Below are 24,092 nucleotides of genomic sequence, written 5' to 3'. Positions count from 1 at the left end.
TCCATGCAAAATGACTATATGATCTATAAATATTTTAAAGTCATAACCAATATTCTGGTAATTTATACAACTCTCAAACCTAAAAGAGTAAATATGTAATAACTAAATATATAAGTTTAATTTATTACTTGGTACTCGATAAGGTTGACCAGCTTTCGAACCTAAAAAAATAATACTTAAACTCAAGATCGAAATACTATCCAGCCACTTGAGCTTGACTCGCACTCAATCAAAGTTGAGTGCGAATTGAGTTCTTAACTGAGTTACTCGTGAAATACTCGCTAGTAGCTCCGTTCAATTAAGTCATTAAGATAAAGAACAACAATGTAAAATGTTGCAAGTACTAGTGACTTTTTCTCATTTCTTCTAATGTTTTTACAAGTAAAAGTTGAAAAAAAAAATGTAAGACTCAACTTTGGCAAGAAAACAAAACACAAGTAGATCAAATTCCCAAAATAGGCCTTCAACTTTTTTATTAATTCACGTTTACTCCTCAATTTTAAGAATAGGACATAATAATCATTCAATAAAATTTTTTGGGCCAAATTTGTCCTTATGTGATGAATAGCCAAGAAAATTCAAATCTCATCACCACTTTGGTCCAATTTTTTCCTTGACTGCTCCCCCCTATAGAAACCAATTTGGTTCAAAAAATTTTTATTGAAGGACCAATCTGTTCCACTTTTAAAATCGAGGACCAAACATGGATTGATTGAAAAGCTGAAGGACTATTTAGAAAATTTGCTCAAATACTATAAAACGTTGTTTAAAAATTTTTTCTGGCCTACACAATATTTTCAACAGTTCGAATATTATGTAAACAAAACTTGCACGATAATTAGTCTTCATTCTGACAGATACTGATATTGTGAAGGAAGAGAAACTCCCGAAGGAAGAACGATAGAATACTAAAGATAACGAAAGTCTGAGAGTCATTACTTCATTCATCACTTCATCCAGGACTCAAAAGGATGTTTTCATGTAAAGGTACAATTCTCACAATAATGATGTTTATCTGACAATTCATCAAGGCGAGCCTAACTATTTAAACCAAGGTTCACTAAATTCATGAACCCCAAAATGGAACCATAAATCTTCACTTCCCTATCCCCTTGTCATATGTTATTATCAAGCTCAAACAACAATCCAAGAAGAATACTCGCTTTCATGTCTCCTCCATGATTCCACATATCCCTAAAGCGAAAATCTGATGCTTCAAGCTGGTTCCAAGCCTACACACAGCTATTTACTGGTTGAATTCAACTGCACAATTTCAGGAGTTTCATTTGCTTCCTTAACCAAGCCATTCAAACCATCTCCATCGTTGAGAAGATTAAATTCTGGTTTAGAATCCCCATTTACGTGAGGGACTGAAACAGTTCCCACAACTTCACTGTAACATGCTTCATCTGTTGAAACTCCAAAGTCAGCCACTTTGCTGACACTAGAATCAGCTCTACCCTGTCCCAGCTGATCATCCGTATGAACCACCAAGCTGGCTATGCTCTGGTTTGGGACAGGGTTACCTTCACCTGTAGCATGCTTCTTCTTCTTGGATTTCTTTTTGAAACGCCTTTTCTTCGGTTTTAGTGCCGCTGGAGTCTCCTGGGAATTGATTCCCAAATCTGCCATTTTCTTCTTATGCGGAACAACAGTATGTATCGAGCTGCCATTAAAATCAGAACCAGACGCATTAGCCTGGATGGCTAGCAAAGCAGTTCGGGCAGCTTTGATTTCTGCTTCTTTCTTTGTTCTTGCTGCTGCTCCAATGTATTTGATTCCTCCAATATCAACAGTACATGAAAACAAGGGCGCTCTGCCAGGAGTCTCATCCTTGCTACACTCGTACATTGGAATTGCATAATTCATCTTTTGAGCATATTCTTGCAATAAATTTTTGCACAAACCTGTTTCATGCTGAAACAAAAACCAAAATCGAATGATTCAATACAGTGTTATCTGAGATAATTAATGTTAGAGACACGTGCAACAAAAACGGTTGTGCCATTTAGTCTTCCCCCTTGGCAGCTCAAGTTCAATATAAAAATCAGTGCATTTTCCAAGTACCAACGATGCGAATTTCCTCACACAGAGAGCCATGACACACTACAAGGTCAACAATTCTACTTTGCAGTTTAATGCCAGTCTGTCATCCCATCTCAAATTGATTGTACAAACCAGACTTTAGAAGAAAGGAAGTAGGGTGATACACTTGCAGAAGAAAGATGGCTGATACCATGAATACCAGATAACTTCAGAGAATAAGTAAATCTACATTACTACTTTGGCTTGCTACTTCCTTAAGCAAGTTCAGTGCCAATGTGAAACATTCTGAAGAACTTAGAGCTATGCACCAAGCAATTGAGATAACCGAACTTAACTTCACACTCTTATCATTACTAAATGACAATGTGGATTACTTTGTAAAGGTGTTGTAGTTATTGTGTGTGTGTGTCTTATAGAACCATCATCTTTACTGTTGTCTGCTACCCTTAGAAAGAAGCCATGAAAGTAAGTATTAAATAACATTTGACCATAAGGTCAATATAAATAGCATGCTACCCACTTAGCACATTGGACTACTTCGTAATTTACATGAAAATTTGCTTCTTTTGAAGCTATGATCCAAGTTGCTATTTCATAGCAAATCACTGAAAACTGGTATACGACATGAAACCACCATAAAGTGGGAAAAGAATGCTAAGGATCAGATACTGCAACTTGAATAAACAATTGGGTATCCCATCCCATTGGCTATCAGAAAAGGTCAAACAATTATCCCAGCAGAAAGATTTTCTTCATTGAGCAGCTTCAGTAAAGCACTTGGTCCTTTAGTTTCATCCTTGTTGATAACGTGAAAATGACTCCTATGCCAGCCTAGGCTAATAGATCTTCATATGTCCAACTAAGAACAAAAACCTTCGAGCTAAAAATAAAAAATATATACTAAAGCTTAAAAATCTCAAGAAAGAACCTTGATAAATTAGCAAAGTTACTTTTATAGCACCCTGCTCACCATGCCATAGCAAAATGTTTGTGTGCTTGCTGAAATACTAAAATGTTTCACTTTGCATTAACTCTAGAAATCACAAAAAATACACCCTAGAAGGCATTGTACGCTACCCACCTCCCCCTTTCCCCCCTACATCCCCAGTCCCCCACCCCTCAAAAAATAGAAAAATAATTTCCAGGAGGAAGGAAATATTAATAAAGAGGTAAAGGAGTGAAGAAAGGTATAACAACATATTAACACCATCGAGGAGGTATGTGTATGCCATATTCCATGTCATACCATGTCTGCATACAGACATTTTTTCTCTATGTGCATATTGAATACATATATCTCCAAAGTCAATAGATTAAAGAAGAAGAAGAAGAAAAAAATTCCTCAATGGAAGGTAGGGGTCGTTACCACTGGTTGAGAAATGCAATCTACCCTGGCTTCTGAACTTGAGAGCTGCAAAAGAGCAACTTCTGCTGCTGATTGCTCTGCAGCCTTCCGATTATAAAATCCGGGGAGAGAATCATATCTAACGTTATTTACAATTACTGTTGACCTAAATGTAGGTTCATGAGAAGGACCTTCCTTTATAGTGTCATAAACAGGCGTAGGCAGTCCTACTTTCTGAGCGAATTCTTGCAAGCGGCTCTTGAAAACATAACAGTTTGATACACCTGCAATCATTGATAACTATGTGAAAGTATGTAATATCCCAGAGTGATATATGGACATGAAATCTCTATTCCAATAAGAGAAATTTCTATGAGCAGTTTCAGTGTACTGGCAGGAAAAAAGAAGTTATTAGGTATTGACAAGAAAACTAGCACTTCCTCTACATAGAATATACTGAAGCCTAATACCCAACTCCCTTCGGACTGCAACCATCCTACATCAACAAACCCACCACCTGATTATTTAAGGTAGCAATTAGCCTGGCAGATCAAGGTATGTTCTAAATTTGTGAATACTATGAATGAATTGGAGACACTATCCTCAACAAAAGACTAATCAGCATTGTTCAGAGAAAAGGCGCACTATATTTTTTGTTTTCAAAAAACAAAAGACAAAAAGATTATATAAAGTATAACCAGCAAAACCAATGGAAGAACTATATGCTTCATTTTCATTTGCATAAATTGTTAAAAAGGCATAATTCTGTTCACCCTTTGCTAAAAAGGCAAACAGAATTTCCATTTGCACCAAGAACTTAACCTAAATAAATAAAAGTTTTCATCTTTCTCTGTTTCTTTCTCAATCTAGTCCCATTATATAAAAAACTGTATATTTTTTATTCCTCTGGAAAAAGGTATCCTCAGCTAAAGAACTACTCTACTCTACTATATAATAACAATAATATAGGAGGAAAAAAAACCTGACAAGCGTAAAAAAACAAAACCAAACAAAAAAAAGGAAAACAAACAATCCCAATAAATAAATTTTTCCCAGATGACATTCAATCTTTCACCCCAAAACAAAAATACTAGCAGCACTCAAAAAGAAAAAAAAATGGTGATATTATCAGCAAAATACCTTGGAAGGCGTCGGTGGTGGGCATTTGGTGGAGTGTTGCTGATGAATAGAAAGAATCAGAGAACAAACGACGAGTAATCGCTCGATTCTCCTTCTTTCTGGGTTCGGTGGGAAAAAGGGTTTGCTGTTTTTACTTGTTCGAGTTTTAAGTGATCAGTAGGTTTCTTGTACTTTCGGTTTTTGTCAGAATATCATTTACAAGTGGTGTTTTCTCGTTATTTTGGTTAGCAAATTTACCATCTTAGTCCTTATGATTCTTTGAACTTCTATTTACCGCGTCAAGTTTTTATATCAATTATTTCTGAGGTTGCGAAAAAAAAAAAAAAAAGGAAAATACCGGTTTTCATCCCCAAACTTTGGGGTAAGGACACATTTCGTCCCTCAACTTATGGGCACGACACATTTGATGTCTGAATTAATATTTTTTGACCAATGTCATCTTCAAACGACAATTTAGCCAATTTTTAACGGAACTGGTCCGTTAAGTAAACTTAAATCACATTTTTAACAAAATCTGCCAGTTTCCTGCATGCAATCAGTCAACTTTTGGCAATTTTGACTAAGCATCCATCAATAAACACTTGCGTCCCGTACGTAAGGGGAGGGGGGAAAAGCTAAAAATAAGGATAAAATGAAAAATAGGCAAGAAAAGAAATAATCAGCATAAAAAACGAAAAGGGATAATTTCACAAACATCCCTTTATGGGAATTTCGTTTGGTTCTATTGTTTGATATATGATATATCAAGTTGGGAAAGGAATAAGATTTGTACTACGAATGAAAGTCTCTTGAATAGATAGTTGGAGCTATTGAAAATCTAGTATTGGTGTTGGCTCTAAAAGAAATCTAAAGTTAGGTGCTTTCCCTAAGTTTGTTAGCCTTGAGATTGTACTCTCCATAGTTTCATAGGATACTTGAGATTGTCATGGGTACTTGAACGAGTGGTAGGCATATTATACAGAGGTAAGATTCAACTTTGTACTATTAAGTAGAATAAAGCTTCCACCTACAATGAGGATGATCCTAGTTTTGGGGGAATTCCTTTGCAAAAAATAAATAAATAAGAGTAAATTTTATATACACAGCTGGATTTTTTTCTCCCAACCCAACAACAAGCCGAAATCCGATTAATCCAAACCCAAACTTTAAAAATAAATATTTTGATTAAGCCCAATCAAATCTTTCGTGGCCTGGGCGTGTTGTTGGTGGGACTCTATTATTCATCAATGGCTTTTTAACTTATTAAATGGTGCAGGAACTTTTTGATCTATTTGTAACAAATTGCCTTTTGTCCATAGTACTAACAATTTTTTGAGTGTAGAGCCCTTTTTTTCCATTTCTTGTTTTGGACCAAAAAGGAAAGGAGAGAGTTAGAAAATTAAACTCAAGACTCTAAATTAATGACCTTCCTCTAGCATCATGTTTTGCTGTTTTTCTTGGGAAGTAAATTAGTTTCTGCAGTCTGCACGCAAGATGTATTACGTTACATGAGGCTCTGAACAATTGTACAAACTTCGAAGTTTGAGGGCACTTTCTTCTTTCTATTTGACTGAGAGATATCTAAATTACAAGTTAGCAAGGAAACAACCAGCAATTCTCCGAGCCCAAAATTGCAGAAGATTGTCTTATACAGGTTCAAAAGGACCTCTATGCAACAGCAACTACCACTCTTTCTTTCCACAAAAAAAAAAAAAAAAAAAAAAAATGAAGCTAATGCCACAATCTAGTGCAGAATCTGTGTGAAGAAGCCAATTTCTCCTCACTGCAAATCTCATCTTCGAAGGTATCAAGTAGCTGCCCGGCCAAGCTTGAAGGATCATCGACAAAGGTGTCCACGAAAACACTGACTACCCTTTTCTCTTGGACTGTGGCTTTCAAGCTAAACCAGGCGAGAAACTTCACCCTGAAATCTGATCCTAGGTGCCCTTCGTGCTCCAATTTTCTGATAACCCTTACTGCATACTCATAGTCAGTTTCCTTCACCTGGCTCTTGCTAACCAGCTGTGGCATCCCCGTAGTTCCATCAGATTTACAAGGCGTTGATGGAGCATTTGAGCTGGGACTTGCTAGAGAGACATTCTTCATGGGAGAAGGTAATGCAGGAGACCCATCACTCTTGTTTCCGTACTCACTAAACGACAGTTCCTTCGAGTGATCATCACTTAAAGCAACTTTGCTGTCGCTGGAATTCATTGACTCTGTCCGCATCTGGGAGTTATGTTCGTTAGTGTTTTCTCCTGCCGCTTGTTTTTCATCGAACTGTGCAGGTGTTATCCAGTTAGCTTCACAAACTCCCAGAGGGGTTCTAGTTTCACCATCGACTGAAATCTTGCAGAAATATTGGGTTGAAGGATCTAGGTCATACAATTCAAGTCTCTCCACTGGCGCTAATACAGCATAAGTTGGTTCCTGCGGATAATCCATGTCATATCTTCGATACCAAAGCCTGCAGCCTAGAATATCCTTCAAGATACAATCTTCATACTCCAAGACAATGGTTACTTTAGCTGGAGAGGATGCTTCAAAGTGTATTTTGACTGCTGTCAGTATTATTATGTACAAGACATGAGACGTCAAATGTATGCATTGTTATCTAGGTAAACATACAGGAATCAAGTCCCTTCAATCTATACTCTGTATGCTAAAGGCTCAAGGTGGAGCTCGTCACTAGAAATATTAATATGAAGTTGGGGACAATACCTGGTGATTCCATCTCATTTACATGATCAAAGCATTTGCTGGCCATCATGCGATCAAAAGCTTCTACTGCAGAGGCACACAACTTCTGAACTTGAGCACCACAAGAGAGTCTATTAACAATTCTCCGGTCCATAGTTGCTGATGCCCGATGTAGAGGCCCGACTTCATTTTCCAGGATTGTCACAGCAGATTCAACGATTTTCAGTAGTTCCTTGTACTTGTTGGTTCCTACCAGAATCTTATAGCTTAGGGAGAGCCGTAGACAAAGGACATCCACTCTCCTTGCCTCTTTGGCTACAACCAATTGTTTTCTCCAGGTTCTGAAAGTGTTTAGCACTGATTAAGTTGAGTTGAGAGTGTGACAGCATGCGTCAAGCACTTTCAACAAAGTTATCACCCATGAAAGAATAATGGCAGTCTTCCTGCTTTTGATGCTGACACTCGCATTCTAATGACTAGAACAAAGCACAGGATTGCAATCTTACTTAAGTTATCAACAGGCAAAATTAGGTAATTTTGGTAACAAAATTGTTTCATTTCGGTACTATATCAGGTCTGATTTTCTATCCTTGTTACTTTCAATGATCAAAATTGAAGGAAAATAGTTTAAGGGCTTGAACTCAGATCATGCTGCACATGCAAGGTACAATTGAAATAAATGCTATTGCTATACCAACTCTGAACACACAGAAAATATTGGTTCAGATAGGTCATCTAAGTCCCCAAGGACTTGCTTCACCGTTCAAGTACTGCTTTGAGCCTGCTCAATGGTCATTACATTCTCAAATAAAGGTATATAAGTTCTAGAAAACATTATTTACCTCATCACTTCATTAGATTTTCGACAAGAAACACAGCAGAAATACCCATCTAGATTTGCAGAAGAATCTTGATTCTTCATCCCCATAGGCTCATGCTCAAGGACACATTTCAGATGGCATGATATTCCACAAAGTTCACCTTCCTCGGGGTAATTATAATCACAGGTTAACCACAGACTAGGATCCTTGTTTTCATCATATTGGAGACATATACAGCAAGAACATCTTTTGCAAAATGCATCATCTGTGCTCAGAGCAGCTCTGCATGCAAGGTTGCCACATAATAGTAATTTTTGGTCTTCGACCATGATTTCCGCGCAAGATTGATCAGATTCAGTGGTTAGTTGGGATAGATATTTGTTCTTCCGTTGCTTATTGAATTTCTTTTCATCTTGTGAGGGGGAAGGAGGAGCCAAGTTTTTAACGGTTTCCTGGTTGCACTTCCTGGTTACCAACTCTAAAAGGTACTCTATCATTTTAGGTTTTGTGAATCCAGAGCACTTGCACTCTTTGCCTACTTCAGCACATATTATTTCAAGAAGTTCTTTCCGTGTAAATGAGTTCAGGACTGCTGGAGCATCGTCTAAGCACTGAGCAATTTCGTGGACTAATTGCCTCTTCTCTTCCAAGCTTGACCAAGAAGTCTTTTTAGAGCGACATACAAAACCTGGAGATGAGAAAAGCAGTTTTACAAATGAATCATGATGAACACCAAATTTACCCAGCTATGACTTCAATTCCATAAATGAAATAAAGTTTCAACTGAAAAAGCTGGCAAACTGAGAAAGAGAAGCAAGGATCAGTAACCAGAATGAGATGATCTAATAAAGTCCTATTATCCAGTATTGAAAAGAAAGCCAAGATTGTCGTTCAGGTCATATTATTGCAGCACAAAAGTTTTGCTATATCAGGCTTGCGAAGCCTTGGTGATCTGACCAATTTGATTTAAGATTATCCTCTGGAAGATCAATACCTCAACGGATCTCCACATGCTATCAAGTCCCAGATCTTAAGAAAGTTATACTTCTATATCAAGATCTTACGCCGAGGCAAGGTGTTGCTTCATTCTTTCTTCTGTTCTTTTTCCTAAAATAACTAAGCCTCATCTTTAGACGCATGAGCCCAAATTATATACTTAGAAGGCGACAGAAACAATTAAGAGCGATCGTCATTATTGCATTTTGCAATCCAGCTGCTAATATCTTCTTAATAACACCATGAGAGATGTGAAGATTGTGTCTTAGGATCATGTCCACCTATTCCAAATTCCAAATAATCATACCTCTATTATGCACTTCATTGACCCCCAGGTCTTTAACTATTTAGCCTACATAATTTTCATTTAAAATAAAAGGAAAAACAAATGGGGTACTAAAGAAGGCTTTTACCACTTCTGATAATAAATCTGATCACCATGTCATTAGAAGGGAATAAAATCTACATGCATGCATTCAAGCAGAATGCACATGCATGTAGTGAAGCAAATTTAGCATGAATAGAGACGGTTTATAAACAAAAGTCTGAAACTAAAAGATTCTTGCGAAAACCTTTGTTTGTCAAGGAAAAAAATGGAAGCTGAAAATTGAGCAAAACGAGCCAAAAAGAAAAATGCATGGCCTCTAGATCATCAAAAAAAAATTTTAATTACTTCCCAAATATAGGGATTGAACAACGCCTGCTTAAAGCTGCCCCAAAAAAAAAAAAAGGAAAGAGGGAAAAAGAAGAGAAAAAAAAAAAAAAAAAAAAAAGGGGTTCAGCAACCTTGAGTTCCAAAGATGTATTCATCTCGTTTTGTCACCCCAATTATCTTGTGAAACATTTTCCTAACAATTATTTTCCCAAGAAACAAATAAGACTGTCAACAAACTAATGCATATAACTAGTCACCCTATGACCTGCATTGTCTCTAAGAAAAGCACTAAATGCACCATGGAATTATAGAAGCCAAAAAGACAAACGATCAAACGCCAAACCGTACAATCGGAAAAAGCAACAGCAAGAAATCTAAGACTTGTTGTATCAAATATAGGCAAAACCCAGAAAAGGAAAAAGGTCATAGGAGTTACCCGATGCCATAGAATCGACCCTTTTACTCTCTGGTTTCCTCATTGGTCGTACACTGCATTCAAAAAAAGAAAAAGATAAACCCGACAATGTAGATATCAAAATTACAACATGATAAATAAAAAATCGCATATGAAGTTAGGAACTTTGCATACCTCTAGACTAGAAGCACGAAAGAGAGAGGCGCAGGGAGGAGGAGGAGGGAACAAGAAAAAGAAAAGGGTTCTAGTTGTTCTAGGGAGTAAAGAAAGAGTGGCATTGATTGCATTTGTTTGTTTAGACTTTAGAATGCTTGGCGTGAGCCCAGAATGAATGAATAGCTGCTGATGACGATGATGATGAATGATGACAAAAAGAGGCTCCGTTTTCTAACTACTACGGTGCAGTAAACGAAAAGCCCCTCACTCCTCGGTCCTCTGAGGCTGAGCCCCCTATGTATGCATCGTATGGAGGGATAGCTGGATACATTGGGTTTTGGGGTCTTAGCTATAGCCTTGGCGTGGTTTACTTTCACCCTCCCACGGCCTTACTTTTTTTCGCCTCCCTCCTTCCCTCTCGTCTGAACTTTTTTTTTTTTGTTTTCTTTTCCTTTGGTGTCCTGATTAGGCCTTGAACAATTCAACCACTAACCTTGGTCAAGGAGGGTCTTAAGTCCCACTTTTAGCTGTAAGTAGGGGTTCAAATTTCACTTGTAGCAAAAAAAATTTAAGAGCGGTGCTAAAGCACCTCTTTGATTTAGTAAAACCTGTGTATCTACGAATCCTTAACACAAGTGTCTTTAGACTCTCCCTTTCCTTTTGTTATCGTCTCTGAACCAAAAAAAAAAAAAAAAAGATTAGGCCTTGAACAATTGGAGCAGTATAACTATAAGACAATCCCATTCTAAGATAGCTTTTTCAAAATTGTTTTCTCCATTCACAAGACCAAAAATTAAAAGGGTTCAATACAATTGGGATATTCCTACAAGCATCAAGCATGCGATTGTTGTATATTTTAGATGATTCGATGTATATTTACGTCTCTTTATTGTACATCAACTCAATAATTTAATACAGTGGTAATTTTAAATGTACCATGCCTTGTGAAAAAAGTACAACTATAGTAGCAATTGTATAGCATGCCTAATTATACTGGCCCCCTCTCCTTGCTAAGGGTATCAACTACTGTTAAGTTCCTCCTAAGTAATTAGCAACCATTAATTCTCTGGTCTGGTACTCCGGTGGTAAACATGAGTAAGTGTCCCGGAATTGGGATTCCTCCTGAGATTGGGGACCAGTTAGGTCTAGACACCCTCGCAAACAAAGCCCTAGATTTGAAGGGGACCCCCACCGCCTTGGGCCCAAATTACAATCAATGCACATTATTTCCCATCACGTACAGCTTCATACACCAATTGTACGCTCTTAAAGGAGGCTGTCAATAAATAAAGGGTACGATATTCGTACACCACATTTCAGTTTCTTGCACAACTTAACTTCAATATTGCGGTGTAAGAATGAATGTCATCACCAAACCAAATGGTTAAACGACTTTCTTTTTTTTTTGGTTGAAAAACAGATGGTATAAAAAACTTTAATTATACTACTGGTAATATATGATTGAAACCGCAAATTACGAGGACATCCTCCCCAGTAACGGGACTTTTCGTTTCCGAGTTGTAACCTAATCGGTAGGAACGATGTTGTTTAGGTGATGATAGCTGAATGATGGATCTCTCAAAACCTCTCCTTTTTCTGCCCGCGCTGGGTTGGTCTGCCGGTGGAAATAGGTGAGTACCACCTGAGTTCGATCCCGGACAGCAACCCAGTTGTTATCTTCTTCAGCATCGGTCGGACCCGCTCTGCTGAAGCGCTGTGGAATTAGTCGGGTGTAGACCCGGATATCCACAGTGATGACAAAAAAATAATAATAATAAAAAATAATCCTCTCCTTTTTCCCTTCCTTTGATAAAGCATAGGATTTTCCTTGCACCAAAATAAATAAATGCAGGGCTTTGTTGACGGTGCCCTTAAGGGAATGTGTCCTCGATCAGGTTGGGTGGTCTAATCCAAGATCCCATCTAGGCTGTAATCTTATTTGGGTAAATTTAGAGGTCAACAAAAATTGGATGTGATTTGATACATCTAATGGCAAAGCAGCAAGGCATGATCTTCTTCTTTTTTCTCATAAATAAAAGGGACAGCAGTGAATCGTGAATCGGATACCCTCAAAAATCTCTCTTATGCAATCCTCATTCACATATTTAAATCTTTTGCGAAACCCAATCGGATAACCCTAAGGATTTTAACTCTTATCACCAAATCTTCTCGTTTCAGGTTCGAATTATCCATTAGATACATTCTACTCGTTAATCTAAATAGTTTAAGAAAAAAAGAAATTAATCATTAATTTTCTACTCTTAAAACATGCCTCATTTTCATTAATTGAGCACATAACAGGATTCTTAGTCAATTAGGGGTGCAAACGAGTCGAGCCGAGTCGAACTTTGGCCTTATCGAGTTGAGCCTTAACTTAATTTCATCGAACTCGAACTCGAGTTCGAGCTCGACGAGCTGGTAATTTTCAAGCTCGAAGCTCGAAAAAAATAAAAAATAATTATTTTATTTTTAAAAAAATAAATAAAATAATATTTTTTCTTAATAAATAATAAAATATTAAGAATATTTATGTAATTTTACTATTAAAAATAAAAATTAAAAAAATATATATATATATACTCGAGCTCGCGAGCCGGCTCGCGAACTAACGAGTTTAATATTTTGAGTTCGAGCTCGACTCGAGCCGCTCGCGTTCGTTTGCACCCCTAAGTCAAACTAAGGGATCGAGTGTGAGCAAGTCATCAGAAAGTATTCATCGTAATTAGTTCCAGTGTTTGGGACGGCACAGGCATTGCATATATATATATATATATATATATATATATATAGATAGTTAATTCGAATCCAAAGGCACCGTTGTAATGTGGGATTTGTGTGGCTCTGTTTGCTGCCGAGAAATGTTGTTGATTTCTTCAAGGTAGTGAGGTACCCGTGAGTTTGACAAGGACAGGTTTCCAGTAATTTTCACAATCTTAAATTCAATGGAAAAGTCCAGTAGATCTGAAGAACGTTTGATGCATTAGATGGAGGCAAGCTCTTTCCACCCCTCTCAATTCATTCATATGCTACTATTTAGTTATTTGCACTTCGGACGTCAAGAGCTGCAGGTGCAGCTGCATGGGTCGGAAGTGTTAAATAAAAAGAGAATTACAGTTTTGAGAGCACGAGCCCTTCTAATCCATAAAGTTTGAAAGAAAGTAAATGTTAGTCCCAAATGTTATTCAAACTCTAAACTCATTTAGTCCTATTGACTCATTTTCACCGATTGCTATTAGTATCCGATCACATGATATCACGTACTGGCAATTGATATATTTAAAAAATAAAAAAAAAACTTGAAATAACTATTGTTGATCATAATTTGTAGTAAAATAAGACTAATTACTCTCAAGCCAATCACCCGAGTCATTAGTTTGTAGTAGAGCTGCTAATGAATCGAGCACTTCACCACGTTCGATTCGTTCGAGTTCAAAAAAAGTTTACTGGTTTATTAAAAAAATCAAGGGATACTCGAACACAACATTAGGCTCATTTAATAATTGAGCCGAACATGAACCCGTTCACAAACTATTCTAGAAGTTCATGAATACATATATAATTATAAAAATAAAAATATTTAATATTTAATATTATTAAATATATATTGTATTTTACTAAAAAAATTAATTATACAAAAACTATTATTTTTTTAAACCAAGAAATACTACAATCAAACTCATTCTAAATAATGTATTGTTTATTCACATATAATTAAATCATCTCTAAACTCTAATTTGAACTCGAGTTTGAGCTCAAATTCGGCTCTTTTAGTTTAACAAGCCGAGCTCGAATTTGAACTCGAATACTTATACGAATAAACGAATTGAATTCAAGCAATACTTATAGTTCTTTTGATATTCGAGTCGAACTTAAACCCTGTTCGTATATTCATATAATATAAGTCTAAACACTAAGTATTCTACTTGATTCAACACTAGTCTTTAATCTAGAAATACAAAAATTTAAGTTGGTAGAAAAAAAAATAGGTTAAAAACTAATTATTCACGTTACTAGCATATGAGTAATTAGTTATTTTTTATTATAAATTATGGCTAGCAATTTTTTATTGAAGAATTTTTCAAATTTTTTCCCCAAAAATTAGTTGCTGGCACATGACCAGATTCCGATAGTAATTGGTCAAAATCAGTCATTAGGACTAAATGTGCATAAAAATATAGAACTATATATTTGCTTTCATCCAAACTTCAGAGACTAAAAACGCTTAAACCCAAAGCATTTAACACCGAAACTACAATTCTCTCTAAAACAAACCACTAAATTAGCTTTCATTAAATTTTGCCACATAAACAAGAGTATCAGGTGGTTGCGGGCAATTCGTTAGAAGAAGACCCTCGAGAAAAGGAATATGTAGTCCAATTTTTATAGCCAATAATATCCAACTCCAAAATTGAATCTAATAAGTATTAATTTGCAAGATGCCACAACTTTCAACTCCCACCAGATCTGATTGATCCTTGACGCCTAACCTTTTAAATTTCGTTTGGATTGCATTTTCTTGGATTTTTTTGATGAAAAATTACTGTAACGATTTGATGTATGGGAGGAAAAAAGATAATAAGAAAATGTGATAACAGAAAACGACGCAATTTTTCGGCGTAAAATGGCTATCCAAACGGGCCTTAGTCTTTGTGCGTCAATTCCCCCCCTCCATTTGTAAACTTAAACAAATGGTCCAACGCAAAGATAAAAGAGTACCCCTCTTCCCCTTCATATTTATTTATAGTGCCCCTCTTCCCCCTCATATAATCAAATCATATTCTTTTCTAAATGAAAAGTCTTACACTTCTCCTTTAGTCCATTTCTAGCTAGCTCGGCACCAATTTCCTTTTTCCTTTAAGATCTCACCTTCTCTGCACCTCCTTGTCTGATCATATATCAAGATATGGTATCGACAGCGGGCGAAAACGCCGCCGTTTACGACGTAAGGCTGTCGTCGGTGGTCCCGGCGAGCATCACCGGAGAGGATAAGGTCCATGAACTCAGCAACATGGACTTGATGCTGAAGCTGCATTATGTCAAGGGAATATACTTCTTTAGAAGTGGAGCAGCACGAGGGCTAACCATAAATGACCTGAAAAAACCAATGTTTGAATGCTTAGCCCTCTACTCCACTTTGTCGGGGAGAATTAGAAAGTCCGAAGATGGAAGACCATTCATCAAATGCAATGATAGCGGTGTTCGTATTGCCGAGGCAAAGTGCAGTAAAACTTTGGATGAATGGCTGGCTTTCAACGATGATTCCCTCAACGATCAGCTAATTTACAGCCAGTTCCTTGCTCCTGATGCCGGATTCACTCCTCTTGTTTTTGTCCAGGTAATTAGCACCAACTCACTTCTCCCTTCTCCTCCTCCTCCTCCTTCCTATTTTGGAAGTGCATACTTCATTTGTACAAGGATTATGCATTAAAATCTTCAAAACTTAAATAATCTATTGACAAAATTACTAAGACTGTTCATTTTGGTCAGCCTCAAGAATTTGGATAATATATAATTATTTTTAATCCTTCTGGGGTTGATTAGTACGACCTTAAACTAATACTGGTATTTTGTGATGCATCTTCCTGTGTGTATACATACATACATACATACATACACGCATCATGAGCATTTGATGTATTGGTGCAATCTTTAGTGTTGTTTTATCTTTAGAAACACAATAATTGATTTCTAATGCTAGCTTCGGAATGAGATATTGACCTACACAAATCTTTAATTAGTTCATCTTTCCCTCTGGCTTCCCTTTCAAGAGAGAATTATACTACCGCTAGTAGATTAGCATAAAACCAGGAAGCAAGTGGACAAATTAATCTGGAAATCTGATGGGGGAATTAGATGGTGTCAAGCAGGAACCAATCACAAAATGACTGGCTATGTTAGATTACTGCTCTATGAACATCAATCGAATGGCCAGTGGCTGTTGGGGGGCAGGGAGGAGTTTAATTTAATTTGGTCCCTAATTAAATTCCATGTTCCATTGTGGTTATCAAGCTACATCAATCACATCCTCAATAATTGACATACAAAAGTTTGTGATTTTCTTTTTCTTTTGGTTTAATGGTTGCTTTCAGAAATGAAGCAATATACAACCGGACGGTACCCCTCATCCATCCAATACAAGAAAAGATCAAAACCAACACAATAAACCTGTAAAAATTCCACCATATGCAGCCAGCTAGGACCGTCAATGGGTTTGGGCCAGGTCGAACTCAGCTCGTTCGACCCGACAAAAAGTCCGATGAATCCGATTTTTTAGTGAGTCGATCTGAGTTTGAGCCTAAAAAATAGGTTCCAATTAAATATAAGCTGAGTTTGGGCCTTATTAAGCTCAAAACCAATATAAGCCCGACCCTTTAATTACCTATATATATAATATTTATATTTTGATATCATGTATAATTATATATCCAAATTAAATACTAAATATATATAAATTACAAATTACAAAAATACATCTAAAGACTCTTCCATGAGCTTTCTTGAGAGTCAATATTAGTAATGCATAACTGAATCTCTAATTTTTTTTATTGGTTGAGTAAATTTTTGTATTGGCATCATATTGATTGATTTCTTTTTGGTCTAGAAACACAAATCATCATGCATGTTTGGATTCAAATCACAAGATTATAAAAAAAAAAGCTTCAACTTTTACAGATATATTGGTTTACGTTCACATGTTTTATTGCTATCTTTCATGCATTTTGAACGAAGTAAATATAAATATTGTTGAAAATTTTTTGGTTTATATAATTTTTAAGAACTATTATTTGTTCATGTTTAATTTTAATATTATAGTCTTGTAAATGTTAAATTAGTTTGACAACTTAATAGTTATAACAATTATGTTAAAAAAATTAAGGAGTAATAAGTGAGTTTAGGTTAAGCCCAATTAAGACTCACAACTCAAATATTACGTGAGTTGAGTATGAATTTCACGTTTATGAATCCGAAACTTATAGCCAAAATATGAAAATATTTTAAATTAAATAAGCTGAACTTAAACTCACGAAAATCCAACTCATTAGGCCCCCGGTTGACATGTCTGTAGCCAGCCAGTCAGCCAGCCATCCTATGCACAAAAGTAGAGAGTTTGAAGTACACAAAGCAGAATCTAAATGATACTGCATGAAATGTAAAAGTCAATAGGGGATGGGATGCCAATAGGAGATCTTCCATCCAGAGATGCAACTTTGTCTAGTAACCGTACCGATCGACGTGGCCAATAAATTGAAAAGAGACGTGAGGTACTTAGTTTAATTTCTCGGAGAAAGAGTGAAGTTTTAATGCACGCCGAGTCATTAACTACCCTTTCTTTCTTCAAGTCTTCAACTTACTCCTTAACAGAGCTCATGCACGATGACCAACTACCCATCCACCTGCCTCAAAAGGCAAAATTGGCTAGCATATTACGTACAAGTTACAACTTCTCACATTCTTTGACTATGTTGTGTGTATTCACATACAGCTTGCTAGCAGACACCACCGCTTATAGAACTTTTCCCTTTTTCTGTGTTGGAAACACAGAGAAAAATTTTCCATGTAGTAGTAGTAAATGTGTGTATACATACACACATACATTATACATATACATCACGAAGCCCCCTATTCATACAGGCCTCGTTTGACTAATGAATTTTTTTTTATGTTTGTATGAAATTTTACTGTAACTTACCGTAGAGATTGTAAGAAAAATTTTTGAAACTCGTAAAATTTTGAGAAATTTTTTAAAATTATTATAATTAAAGTTATTAAAAAACTTATAACAAACAAACTGGATGCTGGCCAAACAGGCCTGTAATTTGAGTTTCATATATATATATATATATGCACTTTCAAGTAGTAGAAATATTTTATAAATAAGAAGTTTTCATTTGACAGAAATGAAGGCAATCATGACCTTTGACGCAATTGTTAGCGAATCCATAATTTTGTTTCCCAAAACAAATTAAAAAGTATTAAGTAAAAATCAGTTCCTACAATTTGGGGGAGCTGTCTGAAATTAGTGTTATGAATCAAACGTTGGGTCCACGTCCTCTCAACTCAAGGGCACGGTTCCAAGAACATTGGCGACCTGTGCATTTTTTGTCCAAATTGCATATATAGCAGTTAGTAGTCATTCATCATTCACATTAATGTAATGTAACGTGCCGTCTTGATTTGTGCTCAGTTCACATGGTTCAAATGTGGAGGAATCTCAATTGGACTAAGTTGGGCTCATATTGTGGGAGATGCATTCTCAGCTTCACACTTCATCAACATGTGGGGCCAGATCTTGACAGGTCAAGTGCCACCTCATCATCTCGACGCCCACAACCCCAAAAACCGAAAAAAGTTCCCCTCCCCACTTGCCAAGGTACCACTTTCTGTCCAGAGGGTACTGCTGGAGTCGGATGGTGGCCATTGGCTCATTCCCAATCACAGAAAAATGAGAGCCCATTCCTTCCACGTAACTCCAAAACAGTTGAATCGTTTGACCGAAGAAGCTAAACTGGCAAAGCCCTTTGAAGTCATCTCGGCAGTGATATGGAAGTCTTTGGCCAAGACAAGTGGCAAAGCAGAAGAGCCTAAAGTTGTGACATTAATCTCTAGCACTTGGGATAAAGAAAATGGACTGCCGAGCAATTCTCGAGTCATCATTAGCACAATTGAAGCGGCTGAGGCTCCGCCTGCACAGGCTGATTTAGCAGACTTGGCCAGGCTGATTGCTCGGAAACAGGAGGACGAGACCCATTTAGTTGAACGAGTGATGTATCAGAAGGGCAGTGATGATGGAGAGTCTCGCGACTTTATCTTATACGGCGCCCGTCTCACCTTTGTAAATTTGGAGAAGATGAATATTTACGGGCTGAAAATGAGCGGCCATCATCAACCAGTTTTTGCAAGTTATTCTGTAAGTGGGGTTGGGGATGAAGGTGCAGTTTTGGTGCTGCCGGGACCTCCTCCTGGGACTGAGAGTGGCAAAGATGAAGGGGGAAGGGTAATAAATTTGATTCTGCCCGAAAATCAACTCGACGAACTCAAGTATCGACTTGGAAGCGAGTGGGGTATACATTAATCAGCTGAAAACCTGGACAAATCCTTGGTTGGCTGGAGATGGAAGTTGCTGAATATTTGATCGTTCATTTGTCAAACGAACGCGTTTCATCTCTCGGTTTCTTGTAAGTTTGCGTTGTTCATGTCTTTACGGAAATGCATACGCATGTATGGCTGGATAGTAAATTATTTGAGATAGTTTTATGAAAAAATATTATTGTATCACTTTTTTTAATTAATGTGAGTATGTGAAATAAAAAAAATGATTAAAAAATATATTGAAAATTCAGGCAAGTCAAATCAATGTATGCAAATAAAGTGGAAGGATCCTTCAATTTTTTAAAAACTAATTTTTCAAATATTTGGATCGGTCATTTTTTTCAAAAATAAGATTTTCAAATGCAATATTACAGTAACACATAATAACTCAAAAAACATCTCATCCGTACAATATATCAAATATTTCAAAAAAAAATTTTATATACACTGCTACAGTAAAAATTTTTTAAAAAACACCCAAAAAACAGCTAATCCAAACACACGTAATTGGGTTTTTGCCCTGAAACTACAATAACACGTATTTATACATCAAAACACAAGTACATGTGTCTCCTCTCCTTGGTCCATCCATTCATGCTTATTTTTTATTTGTTCATGAAGACTTATGACCAAAGATGTCGTCCAAAACACCTCCACTCGTTTAAAGAATGTATATAAATTGGGAAGGGGCTGCCAAAGCATGGTCGTCCTCCATGTATTGCTCACGTGCGGGTTGTCAAAGTGGCCCGAGCTGGAAATCTTATATATATATTTTTCCTTTATTTTATTTAAAGAATGTATATAAATTGGGAAGGGGCTGCCAAAGCATGGTCGTCCTCCATGTATTGTCTCACGTGCGGGTTGTCAAAGTGGCCCGAGCTGGAAATCTTATATATATATTTTTCCTTTATTTTATTTGTTTGTTCGTTCTTTCTTCTTTTTTCTTGGAACCCAACGTCTTTCTTCTTTTCTTTATTCTGCAAGTTATCGGCGTCCTCCATCAAATGCCTTTTGTCCTTGGAACCCAACGCTAATTATAGCATCTCTGCTAGCAACCTTATACGAAAGCTCCTTGGAACCCAGCACTGATTATAGCATCTTTGCTAAGCAGCGTGCTTTTCATATTGTATTGAGCTGTTAAAATTGGGATGGTGATGATTAGCTTCCTATTAAATTAAAGGCAGATAGCAGGACCCTGGAACCTTAATATATCGCTGTCCATCAATAATCATCATCAATATATAATTTTAGAGTAGACATGGCAGCTATACATGCAGGCCGACTGTGCGCTAATTTCAACCGCCTTAATGGTTGCTCGGATTTTAAGCACGCGGGCACTCTTTACGGCTTTTCATGGAGCTTCTTGGCCCGCCTTTCCATGGCCGGAGGTGGAGAGTAGCTTTTAGTCCTTCTTCTTGCAGGCGCCTCGCCATCCCTTCCTCTCCTCCACCTTATTTTGGACCTGTTCCTCAACCTTCGCTGGTTTTGTTGCATTTTTGGGGCTCTTCCTCTCACCGCCAATATACTCCTTGCTGCTGTTAGCTGGAAGAGGTTCTCGTTCTATTTCTACTTTGAGGTTCTTTTTTTATATTTCTTGCTTCCTTCCTATCCAGGTTCTGAGCTTAATTAGGCTGTGGTTCTATCACTCTGCACTCAAGTTTCGCTTGTTCACTGGTTAGCTTTTTTCGTTTGTGAGATTAGTTCCTGTCCCTATACTGTTTTTCCATGGTGCCTGCTACTTAGATGGTTTACGTTTATCCGCGGCTTGGCTGGTCATGTTGTGTGCGTTGACTTTGTTAGTCCCTTACTTGCGCCTTTCTTTCTTTTTAGCCCCATTGTTTTACATGCTGGTGTTTTTGAAGCTACTGCTACTCCTCTTAGCCGTATGCGCTTGGTTTTATTTGCTTATTTTGTCATTCCATGTGCCCTTGTTCGTCGAACTGTTCTTTGTTGTTTTTTCCTAGATGTGCCACTGCTGTTTTGCTCAACTCATGTGTCGTTAACGTTCAGTCCGTTCCTTGTGTTTCTTGCATGCAGGTTGTGTGTTCCATCTCCTTCAGTTAAAGGTACTCTCTACTCTTTCCCTGTGTGAACTTTGCTGCTAGAACTTCGTCATCAATCAAACTTTTTGTTGCTGCTTAGCCTTCATGCTCATTCCATCTTTTATACATTTGTTTAGCCTCTTCTTTTTTCTCTTCATGCTCATGGGCTACTCTTACAACCCGCACGGGAAAAGAATGATGACCTTTTGCGGCGCTACAGGGAAGCTAATGCTGCAAAGAAAAAAAATATGGCCCTTGCTCCTTCGGGTCTTGGACCTACAGCTCGCCTCTCAAAAAGAAAACGCGGAGCTGATGTCCAGGAAGCGGCTTCACCAGGCATATACACAGGTGTTCGTGTTTCTGCTGGTTCTGATCAGCCATGTAGTGCCTATCGTGCTAATGTTGGAACCAGCCAGTGTCCACCTCCTAAACAAAGTTCTTTTGCTGATCCTGCCAATGTTACTTTGGGTGGTCATCGAGCATCTTTACCAGGTTCTGTATCCATTGAGTTGTTGTTTCTCTGTCTGGTGTTTCGGCTCTCATACAATTGCCTGCTGTGACAACGCCATCCACTAACGAAAATCCACTTACCAATTCAAATTCTCTCCTGCTGAAAAAGTTACCCCGAACACGCGAATGCTTCCAAACATTCCTTTTTTCTAACCTCAATGCCTTCGTACTCACTCCTAACGAGCTACCAAAGTGCATGTCAAAGGTTATAGGACAAAAAAATACAAATGTGCTTACATTTGCAATATATATTCTGTAACCCTGTTAAGAATTCAAAAACAAGCACGGTCAGCTAAATAATTTCTCTGTACAACAAATCTATTTTTAAACAAATGCTTACTGTCCTCTCAACCTGGGCATACTTATAACGTACCACCGTGCGCAAGCACGGTGAACATCACCTAGTCCTCAGCAAAGTATGGAGTTAATTCCTTGTGTACGCATTTGTCGCCCCTTTTAATGACGAGAGAGAAAAGTTTATGCGTCACCGATTACATTAATTCCAGTCCCAACACTCAACAACTGCTCCTGTTCCTTATGCACCAAATTAAGATTTTTTTTTTTCAACAACGATACAGACCTAACTAAGGGGAGGGGGAGCCTAAGGAGGCTGTTGTAGGGGCTAGTGGGTATACAGACCTAACTAGATCAAGGGAGTGTTATGACACAATCCTTAGATTTTTTTCACTGCTGATGAGGTTTGAACCCTCACCAACTTAAGTCCCTCCCTGGTGGCCACTGAGCCATTGGCCCAGTGACCAAATTAAGATCCATTTCACTTTTATATAGAGTGTGGGAAAATGTGTGTGAAAAGTTGCAATTTTAATTATTGAATATTTTTAAGACAAATCACCAACTTGAACATACTAACTATGTATTTGTATGTGCAATGAACAAGTTCATACATCGAATTTTGTATTTGGATTCATACACATTATTGTGTGCTTTGTATATATTGTGTATTGGTATATACGATGAACTTATACATATTAAGTATTTGTACATACAAAAAAACAAGTTCATACTATGAAATAGAAATTTTCCATTTCAATTACTTAGTATTAGGTGGCCTTAAAAAAAATTAATATTAAGCGAGAGCAAATGCATCATACCGTAATCATCAGTTGCCTACTAAGTAAAAACACACTCAATGGTAATTTCCTAGCAAAAAACATACTCAAATTCAAATACACATAAAAAGTGTAAATTGCAATTTACAGTAGCTTACAAAACTAAGCATATGAATGATTCTTCCCGCATGATGCAGTTCAATTGCACTAATTGATTCTTATTATAGCAATTGGCATATTTAGTGGCCATATGTGTACATCAAAACACTGTATAAAAATTAGAGTAAATCTTATATACACTAACAATGTATATAATACCACTAATTGTTAAATTTACGGTATATGTGTAAAAGTCGAATTTTAAATTCAAATTTTGCATAATTATCATTCTCAATACTGGCAGTGTATATACCATAAAGATTAATCCTAAAAATTAATGAAAACCTTCATTAACTACGCTATTAAAAACATGCAAGCTGTAGAAAGGTAGTATGCAATCTGAAATTTTAATGGCTCGCTTTTAAAGAAAAGAAAAGTATACAGGTACGCAATTAACAAGTTCATACTACGAGAACTGCATCTTGTGCACAAAAATGATTATACGCTGCATTAGAAGTTTAATGTTTTATTTTCTCTTTTAAAAAGGGATTTGCACTTCCAAGTTCCAAACTAAAGAAGAATAAAGTATGAAACACATATTAGTTACTGTCAAGTCCAAAAGGTATGTACAGGTTTACATCAATTTGGAAAAAGGTTACTTTCTCTATCCTAGTTTAGTAGTCTTACTTTTTCTTTTTCTTTTTTCACACATTTTAAGAAAAATTAGTTAATATTATTGAAAAAGTAAATCTAACATAATATTTTTTTAAAATATCCTTGCATTAATATTAGGAGTAGGATTAATCACTGTATCTTAACATTAATTACAACAATACACTTACATTAATATTAGGAGTATGATTAATCACTATATATTTACATTAATTATAACAACAATATTATGGAAAGTTGCACCACCAAGGCATGAATCATTAATGATTAAGATAGGTTGTACTCCCTGATAACAAACTATATTAAATAAGGGTATATTAAAAAAAGTTACAAGTTAATTATATTTTTCAATTAAA

General features: G+C 36.7%; 3 protein-coding genes across 11 annotated transcripts; 1 reads left to right on the top strand and 2 right to left on the bottom strand.

The window, feature by feature from the left end:
* Window positions 1-915: 915 nt before the first annotated feature.
* On the bottom strand, window positions 916-4,722 carry LOC113713337 (double-stranded RNA-binding protein 1-like). Of its 2 annotated transcripts, none has more exons than XM_072069487.1 (3): window positions 4,532-4,722; window positions 3,413-3,691; window positions 916-1,917 (listed from the first exon to the last, which is right to left on the bottom strand). In XM_072069487.1, the coding sequence occupies exons 2-3, from the start codon at window positions 3,683-3,685 to the stop codon at window positions 1,243-1,245; spliced, it is 948 nt and encodes a 315-aa protein (XP_071925588.1). In that variant the 5' UTR covers window positions 3,686-3,691; window positions 4,532-4,722; the 3' UTR covers window positions 916-1,242. The 2 variants fall into 2 exon arrangements, with proteins under 2 accessions (XP_071925588.1, XP_027092844.2); XM_027237043.2 differs by having other exon boundaries at window positions 3,413-3,675.
* Window positions 4,723-5,924: 1,202 nt separating this feature from the next.
* On the bottom strand, window positions 5,925-10,554 carry LOC113714373 (VIN3-like protein 2). Of its 2 annotated transcripts, none has more exons than XM_027238181.2 (5): window positions 10,272-10,554; window positions 10,119-10,171; window positions 8,053-8,719; window positions 7,232-7,551; window positions 5,925-7,071 (listed from the first exon to the last, which is right to left on the bottom strand). In XM_027238181.2, exons 2-5 carry the CDS (start codon window positions 10,159-10,161, stop codon window positions 6,242-6,244), a joined length of 1,860 nt encoding a protein of 619 aa, XP_027093982.2. In that variant the 5' UTR covers window positions 10,162-10,171; window positions 10,272-10,554; the 3' UTR covers window positions 5,925-6,241. The 2 variants fall into 2 exon arrangements, with proteins under 2 accessions (XP_027093982.2, XP_071924488.1); XM_072068387.1 differs by having other exon boundaries at window positions 5,925-7,068.
* Window positions 10,555-15,014: 4,460 nt separating this feature from the next.
* Window positions 15,015-22,882, top strand: LOC113713479 (protein ECERIFERUM 2-like). Of its 7 annotated transcripts, none has more exons than XR_011822555.1 (5): window positions 15,015-15,588; window positions 18,439-19,429; window positions 20,328-20,894; window positions 21,381-21,409; window positions 21,606-22,882. XR_011822555.1 is itself a non-coding variant. In XM_027237206.2 (2 exons), exons 1-2 carry the CDS (start codon window positions 15,157-15,159, stop codon window positions 19,324-19,326), a joined length of 1,320 nt encoding a protein of 439 aa, XP_027093007.2. In that variant the 5' UTR covers window positions 15,015-15,156; the 3' UTR covers window positions 19,327-19,539. The 7 variants fall into 7 exon arrangements, 1 of the variants encoding a protein (XP_027093007.2); XR_011822552.1 differs by having other exon boundaries at window positions 21,523-22,882; XR_003453547.2 differs by lacking the exon at window positions 20,328-20,894.
* The last annotated feature ends 1,210 nt before the right edge of the window (window positions 22,883-24,092 follow it).

The sequence above is a fragment of the Coffea arabica genome, chromosome 10c (genome assembly GCF_036785885.1).
Source record: "Coffea arabica cultivar ET-39 chromosome 10c, Coffea Arabica ET-39 HiFi, whole genome shotgun sequence".
NCBI classification, from domain to species: domain Eukaryota; kingdom Viridiplantae; phylum Streptophyta; class Magnoliopsida; order Gentianales; family Rubiaceae; genus Coffea; species Coffea arabica.
The sequence above is the reverse complement of the archived record's forward strand: the minus strand, read 5'-3'. Positions and strand labels throughout refer to the sequence as shown.

Bases quoted from the DNA above. Each gene is read 5' to 3' on its own strand.
- LOC113713337 (XM_027237043.2), bottom strand. From the start codon at position 4,556: ATGCCCACCACCGACGCCTTCCAAG. The intron at 3,676-4,531 runs GTATTTTGCTGA...CAATGATTGCAG, and splicing joins CACCACCGACGCCTTCCAAG to GTGTATCAAACTGTTATGTT. The intron at 1,918-3,412 runs GTAACGACCCCT...TTTTTGTTTCAG, and splicing joins ATTGCATTTCTCAACCAGTG to CATGAAACAGGTTTGTGCAA.
- LOC113714373 (XM_027238181.2), bottom strand. From the start codon at position 10,161: ATGAGGAAACCAGAGAGTAAAAGGGTCGATTCTATGGCATCGG. The intron at 8,720-10,118 runs GTAACTCCTATG...TCTCATCTCCAG, and splicing joins GGTCGATTCTATGGCATCGG to GTTTTGTATGTCGCTCTAAA. The intron at 7,552-8,052 runs GTAAATAATGTT...AAACACTTTCAG, and splicing joins AAATCTAATGAAGTGATGAG to AACCTGGAGAAAACAATTGG.
- LOC113713479 (XM_027237206.2), top strand. From the start codon at position 15,157: ATGGTATCGACAGCGGGCGAAAACGCCGCCGTTTACGACGTAAGGCTG. The intron at 15,589-18,438 runs GTAATTAGCACC...ATTTGTGCTCAG, and splicing joins CTCCTCTTGTTTTTGTCCAG to TTCACATGGTTCAAATGTGG.